We start from the raw sequence: 15,527 nt of genomic DNA, 5'->3' as shown, positions 1-15,527 counted from the left end.
CAAGTCGAGACGCTGTTTTGTGTGATCTGCCTTGCTGGCTGGACTGCGCAGCGCAGTTTTCCGCTCCACATTGCGTTGCGTGTTTTGTGTCAGTTAGCCTTGACACTGACTCCACTGACTGATCTAGTCGCCTATTTAGTTTTGCAGGATGGCAAAGCGTTACTACAAGCAAGCATTTTTGGATGTGGGCTTCACTTCTATCAGTGATCGTGGTTCTGTGAAGCCACAATGTGTGTTGTGCTTCGAAGTGCTGTCCAACGAATCGCTGAAGGAAAACAAACTGAAGAGGGATTTGGCGACGAAGCACGCGGAGCACGTCAACAAGGATCGTGAGTTTTTCGAGCGCCGAGAAGCGGCTCTGAAGCAGAGCCTGTTTGAGCCGGCGATGAATCCAGTGCTTTTGGCCGCCAAGCAAGCGACGCTAGCATCCTACCTCATCACGCAGCGCATTGCAAGGAAGATGAAGCCGCACACGATCGGCGAACAGCTCGTCAAGCCCGCAGCCATGGACATGGCCAGACTCGTCTGCGGCGACGACGCGGCCAAGAAAATGCAGTCCATCTCGCTATCCGATAACACGATTCGCAGCCACATCGTCGACCTTTCGCGAGATATAAAGGACCAGGTGGTGGCTCGCATGAAGAAGGCGGGAAAATGGAGCTACCAACTCGATGAGTCGATGGATGTCGGAAACGACGCCCAGCTCATGATTTTCGGGAGGCACGAGGGTGAGACGGACCTCGAGGAAGAATTTCTATTCTGCACGCCAATGAAAACGACGACAACTGGCGCCGATATCTTCAACGTCGTGGACAACTTCCAACAACAAGAAGGCCTGAGCTGGGAAAACTGTGTCAGCCTGTGCACCGACGGCGCTCCCGCGATGCTTGGTGTTCGACAGGGATTCACTGCGCGAGTCAAGCAAGTCAATCCGAACGTCGGAATTTTCCACTGCCTTTTGCATCGCGAGAACCTTGCAGCGCAACATCTGTCGCAGGATCTTTTGGCAGTGATGCAGGAGGTTGTCGCCGTTGTCAACTTCGTCAAAGCCAGTGCCGTGAACTCTCGCCTGTTCGAGAAGATGTGTGTTGACTTCGAGTCTGAATTCCAACATCTCCTCTTCTACTCCAGTGTGAGATGGCTCTCCCGCGGCAAGGTCCTGCGTCATGTAGTGGAGCTACGAACAGAGCTGCAGATATTCCTCAACGAGAAGAACCATCGCCATGCCATCCGGTTCCACGGGAAGCCCTGGATGCTCAAAGTCTGCTACCTCAACGACGTTTTCGCCTCAGTGAACGAACTGAACACATCCATGCAAGGCAAGGATTAAAACATCATCACGCTCTCCGAGAAACTGTCGCCCTTCAAGGAAAAGCTGCTGCTCTGGAAGGGGAAACTGGAGCACGGAAGAACAGCTGCGTTTCCGTCATTGAACGAGTACTTGGAGGAGTGGAAGGACGACGAGATTGGAGCGCTCGATGCGATCAAGCCCGTCCTGGTGAACCATTTGGAGAACCTGATCACCGAGTTCGATCGCTACATCCCAGACAGATATCTGGCGTCCCAGCACTGGATCAGGAATCCGTTCCAGGCTAAGGTTGACGACCTGTCTGAGGATGTCCATGGACTGCAGGAAGAGTTCATCGAGCTGCATCACGACGAGTTCCATCGAAAACTCTACGCCAAAGCGTCATTTGGAGAGTTCTGGACTGCGGTCAAGAAAGAAAAGCTCATAATCGGTGCCGAAGTCATGAATGTTCTGCTCCCATTTGCGACCACGTATCTGTGCGAGCAAGGCTTTTCGGCGCTGACGGTCATCAAAACCAAGGCGCGCAATCGCCCCGACCCCGGCCATGACATGCGCATTGCGCTCAGCAAGATCGAGCACTCGCATCGAAGACATCATGCAGACAAAGCTACAATTACACCTCTCGCACTAATATAGTATGTATTAGCGCTGGTTGTCTGATTTTATTATGATATTATGTTTCGTGGAAAAAGACGCTGAATGAAGCTTGGGTCGCGAGAATTTCACCACACCCGGATTTGGGTCACGCTCAAAAAGGTTTGGGAAACACTGGGATAGAGAATCACCTTAAGATTATGCATACCAAATCTCATCGAGTTCCATCAACTGATAACTACTCGGTATCAATTTGAATGAAAAGTACTGAAAATACGGTTTGATATCGGAAACCTCCAAAGTTCGAGGGGGTGCTGTGGGTGAACAAAGACATAAATCGAAAATCCAGCTCGATTGTTTGTGCACAATGTATTCCAGATGATTAGTGTGAATTTTCATGACCATCCGACCATAACCCTAGGAGGAGTAGCAATTGGCGCGAAGGCACCTCCAGCTCTCGCATATTATCGATTTTTGCACGAATTGACCTTTGACCCCTAACCTAAGCGAAATCGGTCAATATGTCCTGAGGCAAAGTTGTCGTACTCATTGAGTACCATGAACCTGAAAAGTTTCATTCGTATCGATGCACTCACCTGGTCGCTAGGGGGCCTTCAATTTTCGCGCATACCCTAATTGTAGGGGGCGCTGCGGGTAAAGTATTCCATATATCACAAAAACCAGAATATATTTGATAGAGCATCACCTGTAGATCATTCGTACCAAATTTCATAACTCGACGTGGGATAATGGCTTTCGGAATCGATTTTGCGTGAACGGTACCGATTTTGAAGGTTTTTCAGTTGTTGGTAGGGAACCAAAGCGTTCCAAGCAACCATCACAATTTCTAAAGCACGAGGTCATAAGATGTACCTACCACCCGAGTTTGGTCAAAATCGGCCCAGGTTTACTACCAATTATGCTGATAACAAACGAACAAACATCCAAACAAACAAACAGAATTACTGACAATTAGGGTCACCCATTTTGGCGACCCAATATATATATATATATATATATATATATATATATATATATATATATATATATATATATATATATATATATATATATATATATATATATATATATATATATATATATATATATATATATATATATATATATATATATATATAGAGAGAGAGAGAGAGAGAGAGAGAGAGAGAGAGAGAGAGAGAGAGAGAGAGAGAGAGAGAGAGAGAGAGAGAGAGAGAGAGAGAGAGAGAGAGAGAGAGAGAAAATATATATATATATATGTATATGTATATACATACATACATACTGTTGTGGGCTGGGGGTTGGTGGTGATAAACGACCACTAGGTGGAGCAGTTGAGCCGTCTCCCACCGAACACCCGGAATTTAGGTCGTGACTCTCGGATAAGTCTGATAGTTCACGGGCCCCTTAGCGGACCGTGGTCGCCAATATTTCGACGGCGTGGGGTAGGGTTAATTGCCTAATTTCAATATACCTAAATACCCACGTCGTCAAACTACCGGGGAAAACCACACACTCGACGGACCTTGGGCGGAATGGACCGTTTACCGAGCCCGATCCGGGTGTAAATCGAGCGGGGATTACCAAGATCCGTCGGTCCAAATGGCAACTTACCGGCCCAAACGGCCTTACTATTTCTCAATACGCACCTTGCAAGGCCAATGAAAGAAAACACGAACAACGAACTGGAACATTTAACAGGGGTTTATTTAAAACAATAATCGGGGAGGGGAAGCACACAAAGAGCAGAGTTATCACGAATAAAATAAATGTAAACCATGTACAATGGACAACACTTAACAATTTCTACTTACAAACGGGCCCACGGACACACACACACACACATACACTCATACCCAAAATAAACTGGTCCCCATGGATCTTTAGTTGGTCGAGCCAGGTCGGGGTACCTGTCCCGCCTCGTGCGGTCACATCGACCCGAACCACCACGGTGGGACTCGAACCCACGACCTTGGCGTTGTCAGCACCAAGACTGCAGATCGCTCAACTACGACCACAGACCGCGCCGCAATCGGCACCAAGACTCCTGTTTGTCGTCCTCTCGTCTCTTTTTCTCTCGAGGTGGGAGGGGTTTTTTTTTCCTCGCCACTCGCCTCCTGATTGGACGAGGTGTTGTCGGACGACTCGTGGTCAGCCTCCCGATTGGCTGGGGCGCGCGTGTGGTGCTCGCCCTTCACTCATCGGCTGGAGGAAACGGTCCATGCCCTTCCTTGGAGTGGAGCCTCGATCCGAAGCGACGGAGGCTCCGCCCACGCCCTCAGCCAAAAACACGTGGGCAATGGCGACTGGGTCGAGTGAGGGATGGTGGCGTAGTTGTTGTTGTAAAAACCTAACTAAAAATAACTCGTAGCGCACACACGAAATTCCCATTAGACAGGAGGGATTCCAACTATAAACACATACTTATCGAAATAACTAAGCTACGGGGACTGTGGCTGTTTGTGTGCAAAAGGCTTCCAGATTCGTCAAAAAAGTAACGAGACTGAGCCTGCTGAGTGCTCCACTTACACAACTTGAATGAACGGGTTCCGTCAGTCTTTCGCAACATTCCCACAATATATATGATTGGTGATGGTTGACTGCGCTCATTGTGTGATTTTTTACAGGTTGTGCTTTACACGTTGTCTAATCCGAGTTGTCGCGCTTTGAGTCGTGAGCAGAGAGCCAATCTGAAGTTTCTTGCCAAGCTTGGCAAAACACCTTCCGAATCCTTCGCAATGCTGCAGCAAGTCAACGGGGAAGAAACAATGTCACGTACATGTGCATTTGAATGGAAAAAGAGGTTCAAAGAGGGATGGGAAGAGGTTGAAGACGATCCACGGTCTGGAAGACGTTCAACGAGCAGAACGGTGGACAACATCGAGCGTCTGAAGCAGGTGGTGCGCGCAGATTGTCGACTCATGGTGCGGATGATTACTGAGGAACTTTCGATCAACAAGGACACTGTCTGGAGCATCATCACTGAAAATCTCGAAATGCACAAGGTGTGCTCAAAGATGGTCCCCAAGCTGTTGTCCGAGGACCAGAAACAGCAAAGAGTCACTCTCTGTCAAGACATTATCGAGTGCATCGAGGACGATCCAGACTTGCTCGGGAGAGTCATTACTGGTGATGAATCGTGGATATTCAAGTATGATCCTGAGACCAAATGGCAGAGTCATCAGTGGAAAAGTCCGGCATCACCAAGACCAAAGAAAGCAAGGATGTAGAAGTGGAGCGTGTTATTTTTCAGCAAGGATATCGAAGTCTATTGTGAAAGCAAGCTTATCGTGTTTTTTTTGACATCAAGGGCATCATCTACATCGAGTTTCTACCACAGGGTCAAACATTGAATCAATACGTGTACAAGGAGATCCTCCGGTCCCTCATGAGATCAGTCCGGGACAAGAGGAGGGATCTGTGGGAGAAAAACGCCTGGGTGTTCCTACTGCTCCACCATGACAACGCCCCTGCTCACAGTGCCCTGTGCATCCGACAGTTTCTGGCAGAGAGGAACGTGCCAACTCTGGAGCAACCCCTGTATTCGCCAGACTTGGCCCCTTGTGATTTTTTCGTATTCCCCAAGCTCAACGGGATGATCAAGGGGACCCAATTTCCTGATGTGGAGGCCATCAAAAGGGCCGTGACGACGGAGCTCCGGAGGATTCCAGAAGAAGCCTTCCGGGGGTGCATCGAACGTGGAAGAAGAGGATGGATAAGTGTGTGAGACTGAGGGAAACTATTTTGACGGGGACAAACTGTGATTTCAATATCTTTTTTGGAATAAAATTTCTGTGAAGTCAGTCCTGTTACTTCTTAGACAGACCTCATATATCTTCTTCTTCTTCTTCTTCTTCTTCTTCTTCTTTCGGCTGGTCCCGTTAGGGGTCGCCACAGCGGATCATCCGTATGATCCGCATAGTGATTTGGCACATGTTTTACGCTGGATGCCCTTCCTGATGCAACCCTGGTCGCCTCTTACGACGCAGGGATATGGTACACCTATTCTAACTGGGGTATACACCGGCCCAGTATACTGGTACTCATTTCGCCGACCTCGGAAGGATGACAGGCTGAGTCAACCCCGGGTGTATTAATTCAGTGGCCCAACGGGGCTTGAACTCAGGACCTTTTGGATCCCAAGCCGCTGCCCTAACCACTGTGCCAACACCAGGCTAGACAGACCTCATATATATATATACATATATATATACATATATATATACATATATATACATATATATACATACACACACACACACACACACATTGGAAATACTACCACCTTTGATGGTAGCCAGTATTACAAATCATGTTCCTTTCTCTTCTTCATAATATGATGGAATCTTATCAAAATGATCATATGAAATGGAGGTTATGATGAATAAAATTTCTTTCAAAAATGACAAAAAGCATGAAGTGCATTTCCAAAAATGTTCCACAGCACATTGCCCAACGTAGGTGGGCCGAGAAGGGCACTCCAGCCCGGAGGGCGAGAGTGCCCACGAGTAACAATAATAACAAGCCAAAACCCCGTCACAGACGGATGCTTCAGAGTTGAAAGTTGACTTTTGCCACGATGTGCGATGCACTCTTACAGGTACGAAGTTTCTTTCAGTCCAGGTCACAGCACCGAGAAAAACGTGACGCGACCGCAAGGAGGAGCAAAAAATTGGTCCTTCAGTATTAATATATAGATACAGTAACACAAGTTCCTTTCCAAGGAATTTCAACACAAGAGGAAGCCATTAGGCCAACCATGCCTGCAAAATGGTTGCCAACCTCTGGATGTTTGTCCTTTCAAATGCTGAACATCAAGCAAGGAAGCAGCACGTATCATTTTTTAAGTCTTTGGTATTAGTACAGGCATTTTAGCAGAAATATTTGGTCAACCTCCCACAAATTGCAACAAAAGCAAACTCAACAGATTTTGATTCCTGGATATGTCCTCAGTGACGGAAAAAAGTCCTAAGGGATCCTCTGGGGGGAAATCCTGAAATCATGGAAATTCAATATGGCAACCACCCGGCTTCGGGGAAAATGAGAAAATAGTAAAGATTGATATTTTAATATGTAAATATATGTTTTTCTGCATTCTAATTGTTTCGAGTTATGGTCAGTATATTGCTATACAAGAATAATTATAAAAAAGTGAAATGTATTGAGGGTAAAATTAAAAAGTATAGCTTTTTTGTCCAAAAATGTCAATTTTTTGTCCCGAAAAAAAAATATTTACCTGATACTGATTTTGGCTCCTGAACCAAAAAAAAAAGAAACGTTGAAGACACAAGATGAAATCAAGTCTATGGCAATACAATATAATTATGTAAATCATTGAAACATGAAAAAATTCACAATTCCACTCGGGGCAATCACATCTGCCTGACGAAGGTTTCGAAATGAAAATGAAAATTCGCATGAAACAGAAACTACATCCATTATAAACTTACTATACATGCTGAGAAAAATCAAGCGTATTAAAGTTAGAACTCGACAATGTCGTCATCATCCTCATCATTGTCACATGGAGTGTTTGTGCAGCCAGAGCCCCTGCAGTTTCCACAAGCTGGAGTGCACTCGATGTTGTGCTTCTTGCATGTGCATCTCATGGTGCTACATTCAGCATGGCAGTTGCACCGAATGACACGTAACATCTTTTCAGGAGTTGGAGCTATTGATGTCTGAAGTGGCACAAAACCCTCGTCATACTTCTGCCAACCCCAGTCTGTGGAAGAAGTATGCAAGTCTAACGTCTTGAAACGAATCAAAGACCACCTTCAGAAGCATGCCGAGTCTGCAAAGATATCTTCTAGAACTTCAGCGCTCTGGGTTCAGTATATGGACATGCTAGACATTCTACGCAAATACATCCGGGCAGAGCGCACTGGCAACTGGGCACTACATCTACAGGCCATCCAGGAAATGCTGCCTTTCCTGGCAGCCTCGGGCCACAACCTGTATGCCAAATCTGCGAGGGTGTATCTGCAGCAAATGTCCAACCTCAAAACTCAACATCCCAATGTCCAACAACGTTTTGATGAGGGGTTCCATGTGGTTCGACGAAGTGATCGCCTGTGGGCAGGTCTTTCATCTGACCTGATCATCGAATAAGTTCTGATGAGAAGTTTGAAGACCAGCGGGGGGGCTCACACAAGGGCGAGGAATGACAGAGCAACAACGGCTGGTATGGCTACTATCAATGCCTGCCTGTGCAGAATTAAACCAGGCAATGCAGGAGCTCACAGGTGTGAACTACAACACTGGAGAGCAGAAGAAAGACATGACCAAGGCAAGACAATCTCGTGACTGGAAGGACACACTATCAGCTGTTCAGTAATTACAGGAACGGAATCCGTTCAGTAGTGATCCACGTCTGAGGAACATTGCCACTGGAGTTCATGCACACCCCACTGTCGATACAGCACATGCTGTAGGAGCCAAAATATTGAAATCTATGGATGGGAAAACACCTGCTGAGTACACATTTAAGAGGAAAGACCAAGTTGTCACCCTCGGCATGAAGTCATCTGTCAAGATTGATGGAGAGCAAGTCCAGGTTGACCCACAACTCCTCTTCCAGAGACTGATCACTGTTGCACAGACAGCAGAAGAACTGGAGTCAGCCTGCAAATATGAACTGTGCAGCTATTCACCAGCCCTCTTTGATTCCTCTCTTAAGCTCCGAGAAGCACACAAGCCAGTCTTTGCTGATGCCATCTGGGATCTTCTTGGATCCGATGTCCCAGCCGATATCCCCAATGATGGGCAACAGTATGTTTGGGATGGCGGGGCACTTGTTCAACGTATTCCATGGTCTCCTGGATCCACATACAGAGATATATGCCACCAGTACACTGATTAATGTAACAAAGAAGTACGGAGATGCCATAGTCGTGTTTGATGGTTATGAGAGTACCAACACGAAGGACATGACACACCAGAGACGGTCTAAAGGGAATGCTGGCACTACTGTGACCTTTACAGCTGACATGCGTCTCACAATGAAGAAGGAACAGTTTCTTGCCAATAGGCAGAATAAACAGCGATTCATTATTTTGTTGAGTGAAGAGCTTCAGAAGAAGAACTGTGAGACACACCATGCCTCAGGGGATGCTGATCTGATTGTACTGAAGGCTGTGCAGTCTGCTACTGTCACCAACACTGTGTTAGTTGGTGATGACACAGACCTCCTCGTCCTCCTATGCTACCATGCAAGCTTAGAATCCCATGACCTCTTCTTTTGTCCCGAGCCAAAGAAGAACATGAAGAAGCCTCACATCTGGAACATCAAGGCTACAAAGAAAATGATTGGTACAGACATATGCAAGCACATACTGTTTCTACATGCAGTTCTTGGGTGCGACACGACATCTCGTCTTCATGGGATTGGAAAGGGAGCTTCCTTCAAAAAGTTCAAAGCAAACAACACATTCCGTGAGCAGGCCAAGGTTTTTGATACATATCCAGCTTCCGTATGTGATGTGGCAGATGCAGGAGAAAAAAAACATTGGTGGTGATAATCTACAATGGAAAGTCAACTGACACCCTGGACACCCTCTGGTATCAGTGGTACTGGGACAAGGTGGCTTGGAGCTCCTCTCACGTGCAACCACAGACGTTACCACCAACATCAGAAGCAGCAAAGTATCACAGCCTGTGCGTGTATCTGCAAGTCCAAGAATGGAAGGGATGTGCAGATGAACTTCTTCCGACAGACTGGGGTTGGCAGAAGTGTGACGAGGGTTTTGTGCCACTTCAGACATCAATAGCTCCAGCTCCTGAAAAGATGTTACGTGTCATTAGGTGCAACTGCCAGGCTGAATGTAGCACCATGAGATGCACATGCAAGAAGCACAACATTGAGTGCACTCCAGCTTGTGGAAACTGCAGGGGCTCTGGCTGTACAAACACTCCATGTGACAATGATGAGGATGATGACGACATTGTCGAGTTCTAACTTTAATACGCTTGATTTTTCTCAGCATGTATAGTAAGTTTACAATGGATGTAGTTTCTGAGTTTAATGCGAATTTTCATTTTCATTTCGAAACCTTCGTCAGGCAGATGTGATTGCCCCGAGTGGAATTGTGAATTTTGTCATGTTTCAATGATTTACATAATTATATTGTATTGTATTGCCATAGACTTGATTTCATCTTGTGTCTTCAACGTTTCTTTTTTTTTTTGGCCCAGGAGCCAAAATCAGTATCAGGTAAATTTATTTATTTTCGGAACAAAAAAATTGACATTTTTGGACAAAAAAGCTATAATTTTATATTTTACCCTCAATACATTTCACTTTTTTATAATTATTCTTGTATATCAATATACTGACCATAACTAGAAACAATTAGAATGCAGAAAAACATATATTTACATATTAAAATATCAATCTTTACAATTTTCTCATTTGTCCCGAAGCCGGGTGGCGGCCATATTGAATTTCCATGATTTCAGGACTTTCCCCCCGGAGGATCCCTTAGGACTTTTTTTTCTGTCACTGAGGACATATCCAGGAATCAAAATCTGTTGAGTTTGCTTTTTATTACAATTTGTGGGAGGTCATCCGACATTTTGACTGAACTAAATGACTCGGTTGGGGTTGGGTTCGTACCACCGACCTCCCAAACTCAGCCCTGACACTCTCACCATTACGCCATGGAGTCTGATACACTACTGACCCAAACAACTGACGACTGTTGCATCACTCTGCTCCTGGAGTGCTTTGAATGTACAAAAAAACGTATTAGCAATTACCCCGTGGAACACATTAAAAAAAAAAAATAAATTCAGCAAAAACATGTTGCATAAAGCAAAGCAAAGACAGGGATTTGCCAGTCGCAATGGCAAATGGAAAACTACCTTACCTGTTTGCAGGTATGCTATCGCTGAGGGATAAATTCTTGAAGTCACCTGCGAAACACGCACATTGCGAGAATGTTACACCAGTTGTACGCAAAGCTCAGCGAACTTGGATCATGCAGTGTGTACCTTGAATGCACAGGGCCCATTTTACATTTTGCCCGGAGGGCGCCATCAACTGGAAATCAACTGACAACTTCATTGGTTCCGTTTCCGCTTTCCTGCTCGTGTTGGCTTCTCTTGTTCCTCAGAGTGACCTGTTTCCAAAAAGCTAAGTAATCGCTCTGGATTCGTCAGTGCTGCCATCAATTCTGTGTTCTCTGTGTCAATAGTTCTCGATACCGAGTGCTCGTTCTAATTGTTTTGATTGTGCGTTTCAGGCTCGGATAGTTCTGGGCCTACCAGCATGTTTGTTTGTTTTTTTTCAACTGTTTCCCATACCCACTTGCCATGTCTCCATCCCCTCTGTCCCATTATTCACCATCTTTGCTTCAATTTATTCCTTATACCCTGTTTATAACCACAAATGATCCCATTCTTAAGAACTCCCTTTTCCAGGTAATTGTGATTTTCTCCCCTCTCCCTCACCTCTTTTCATTTGTTAACTGTCGGTTAGTTTGTTCCTTTTCTGTTTCATCCTCACCTTCCCCTTCCTCTTCTTGCTGCGTTTCATTCAGCTCGTGTGCAGCTTGTTCACCCCGTGTGTCCTTCTCCCCCTCTCCTTGATCTCACCTTCACTGTGCTGTTGGTGTTTCCCCCTTTCCGTTTTGTTCCCTTCCACTCTGATCTAGCCCATCCACGAACCTTTTCTATTGTTTCCACGAGTGCAGAATCGAGTCGAAAACAAGCTGTAAAGGTCACCTGGGCCTCGACTTTGTACACAAATAAGTAAATAAAATAACAATCGTTTTCAATGTCAAAGCTGAACATGGCAGAGTGAAGATGTCAGATTCCTGTGCTTTCGCAAACTATTCACACCCCTTGACATTTTCACATTTTGTTGTGTTACAGCCTGAATTTAAAATTGATTATATTTAAATTTTTTGTCACCGAGCGATACAAAACACCCCATTAATGACAAAGTGAAAACATGTTTTTAGAAACTTTTTACAAATTAATTAAAAATGAAAATCTGAAATGTCTTGCGTCAATAAATATTCAACCTCTTTGCTATGACGCTCCAAACTGAGCTCAGGTGCATCCAATTTCCTTTGATCATCCTCGAGATGTCTCTACAACTTGATTGGAGTCCACTAACGTGTGGCCAATTCAAATTGATTTAACATGATTTAGAAAGAAACACACCTTTCTATATGAGGTCCCACAGGTGACGGTGCATGTCAGAGCAGAAACTCTACCATGAAGTTCAAGGAACTGTCCGTAGAACTCCGAGATAGAATTGTGAGGAGACACAGATCTGGGGAAGGATGTAAAACAATTTCTGGAGTGTTGAAAGTTCCCCAGAGCACAGTGAGCTCCATCATTAGGAAATGGAAAGAATATGGAACTACCCAGACTCTTCCTAGAGCTGGCCGTCCGACGAAACTGAGCAAGAAGGACCTTGGTCAGGGAGGTGACCAAGAACCCAATTACCACTCTGACAAAACTACAGAGTTCCGTGGCTGAGATGGGAGAACCTGCCAGAAGGACAACAGTCTCTGCAACACTTCACAAATTGAGGCTGTATGGGAGAGTGGCCAGACGGAAGCCATTCCTGAGAAAAAGAAACATGACAGCACGCCTAGAATTTGCAAAAAGGTAAGTGAAAGACTCTGAGAGCACGAGGCAAAATATTATGTGGCCTGATGAGATGAAAATTGAAATTTTTGGCCTTCATACAAATCGCTACGTCTGGCGGACACTGAGCACAGCTCATCACCCATCTAACACCATCCCAACCGTGAAGCACGACGGTGGCAGCATCATGCCATGGGGATGCTGTTCAGTGGCAGGGACCGGGATGTGGCAGGGACTGGGAACACAGATGCTCTACACAGACAAACAGACAGGGGCTTGTAAGGATAGAGGGAACAATGAATGGAGCCAGTACATGCAGAGAACTTCAGGAGAACCTGCTTCAGAGTGCAACAGACTTTAGATTGTGGAAAGAGTTACATTCGAACAGGACAATGACTCCAAGCATACAGCCAAAGCAACACTGGAACGGCTTTAGAACAAGAATGTGAAACTCCTTGAGTGGCCCAGCCAAAGCCCAGACTTGAATCCCACTGAGAATCTGTGGAAAGACTTGAGGATTGCTGTTCACCGACGCTCCCCATCCAACTTGACAGAGCCTGAGCAAATCTGTGAGGAAGAATGTGAGAAAATCCCCAAATGCAGATGTGCCAAGTTGATACAAACACACCCAAGAAGACTCAAAGCTGTAATCGCTGCCAAAGGTGCTTATACTAAGTATCGACTCGGGGGTTGAATACATATTGAGGCAAGAGCCTGCTGGCCAGGTCTGATGTTTGACTGAAGATGGCTTAAATTTAGTATTTTGACCAAGGTGTCAGCAATGCTTGCTAAACAAAGGCATGTGAAGTAAGGAAACCACCGTAAGAGTTTGCATTGACGTGGAATCGAACACAGATGCTCTCATTTGTGAAGCAGGCACGTTTGTCCACTACACCACAGGACTCGCATACATACTTGTAGATGATCACAGCCCACCCAATAAGAAGATGACTGCTATTTGGCCATCTGCCATCGTGTTGTTCCATTAGCACGTATATGGATCTTCAAACCAGCATTTGACAAACAGATCCGGCAACAGACGTTGCAGGCCAACTGACTGACAACCTCGGCATTGTGGGATTTCGACTGCTTCACATTCTCCGGCAGCCCTCTTTATCTTTACATTGGAGATCCTTTGCTTTTCAAATCCATCCACTCCTTCGGAAATGAGATTCAGCCATGTCAAACGATCCTTCGCCAATGATTGCAAATAATTATCCAACACTTTGCCACAATCCTTAAAGGCTCGTCTTTGAACCCCAATTATGGCTCACAGCATAGCCGAAGCACACAAATCTCAAATTTAATAAATACGCGTAGCATCTGCGTTGGAATTCTGCCACCACACAACCAGCCCATCGTAACCACAGAGCTCCAAGAAGGGGTAAAATGCTCACTCCACCAGCTTTCTAAATCACATCAACATCAGAAAGGTATGCAGCCTGCGGCTGCTGGTTGCATCAATGCTGGGAGCATGGCAATGATGCGAATTAAGTGCCCCCTATAGGTTAGAGTAGGAACCTGTAATTTCCTCATGGTGCCAGCGATAGCGAGCCTACTTTTCCCATAGGATACTGTGGGATCTTTAATGTCCACCAACTAATTCTGGAAGACAGGACGCTCCATTTAATGTCCATCCGAGGGACGGCTCACTCATGAATTCCTCACCGTGCCTGCGAGACACCAGGATGACAGTTTATAGCTGAGACGACATTGAAAACCCAGGCTACTTGACCCAGAGGTGAGTGTGCATAACTCCAGTCCATCCTACCAGCTCCTTCATTACAAATATTTGGTTCAATTTAGGACTTTCCTGATGCTGGATGACACAAAACATGTCCTCTTCAAATTGATATTCAATCCATATGCCTCAGCAGCAGCAGCAGCAGCAAGATGATGTAAGACTCAACAGTTTTGGCTTGCATTCTTCCGAGATCAAATTGTTAACCACGAGAGCAGAAAAAAAAAACATACGCAGGAGAATATGACAAAACTCTGCGTCAAGGTAAGCAAGAATGGCAGCAAAAAATAAAAAATATATAAAATAAATCAGCACTCGGTAGAGCGCATACGCCAGGTTGAACAGTTTATGTTTTTGGCCCCATCTCTTAATGTTGAAGAATCACTTTAAAAATTCTCGTACCCGGATCTTCACCAAAATTTAATTGTTTCGGCCTCGTCACACCCCCCCCCCCCCAACATGTCCACCAAATTTTCTCCGAATCCGTCCATAACCTTTTGAGATATCTTGCTCACAGACAAACAAACAGACAGGGGCGAAAACATAACCTCTGTCCACCTTCGGTGGCAGAGGTAACAACCTGGGTCAAGATCTTCCCAGTAACATAAAGTAAAGACGTACCGCCGCAGTTACCACAATCAGCACGATCCTGCTTCCCTTTGCAATCACAATGGTCGCATCTTTCCACTTCTGTGGCAAATCACATTACTCCCACACATAATGAAAAACCCGTCAGCTTTCCCACCACTCGAGCGCCACTATATTCAAATACGGCGGCGCTAAAGCTGTAAGGAGGCTGAGAGTATACGTTTGAACCCAAGCAGCAACATGCCAGGTCTATTTCATTCAGCAAGTTCTCCATGATGCTCTTGCCAGCCTTGGTCCCGAGGATACACTTCCCACCACCGTTATGTCGAGTTGTCATTCCCGAGTGCCTCGCCTCTGTTCACCTGAGCCACAGCAGTTCGTAATTTGTCAAAAGATAGAGCAGCCAGATCTAGGTCGGAATAGAGAGGGTGCTACTCGACCGGTCCAAGAAGAGCATTGCTCACAGTTGATCTTCCACACTATCATTCTTCATCATGACAAGGCCGCCTGGATTCTCGACAGTACTTAGTGAGGCTCCGTTATGAGCCTCTGTCTGCTGACCTCATGGGTAAAAATGGTGGATTCATGCGGCCCAAACGTTTCTTTCAACGGGTCACACAAGGCCTCATGGAATCGCAGCTACTTTGTTTCCTCCACCATCTAACCTGTATGTAATCTCAAATTGCACCGTTTGTA

The 15,527-nt window shown here is 45.6% G+C and overlaps 1 protein-coding gene across 8 annotated transcripts in view; it reads right to left on the bottom strand.

Moving 5' to 3' along the window:
• LOC147033115 (uncharacterized) overlaps positions 1 to 15,527 on the bottom strand; it is an 85,792-nt gene that overhangs the window by 17,170 nt on the left and 53,095 nt on the right. For all 8 annotated transcript variants that reach the window (XM_085871219.1, XM_085871214.1, XM_085871215.1 and 5 more), the window contains one exon: positions 10,771 to 10,816. In XM_085871219.1, the coding sequence (XP_085727345.1) occupies positions 10,771 to 10,816 (46 nt within the window). The remainder of the gene's footprint in view (positions 1 to 10,770; positions 10,817 to 15,527) is intronic.

Source organism: Eptatretus burgeri, chromosome 2 (genome assembly GCF_056783735.1).
Source record: "Eptatretus burgeri isolate ZD-2024b chromosome 2, Ebu_testis_v1, whole genome shotgun sequence".
Classification (NCBI taxonomy): domain Eukaryota; kingdom Metazoa; phylum Chordata; class Myxini; order Myxiniformes; family Myxinidae; genus Eptatretus; species Eptatretus burgeri.
The sequence above is the reverse complement of the archived record's forward strand: the minus strand, read 5'-3'. Positions and strand labels throughout refer to the sequence as shown.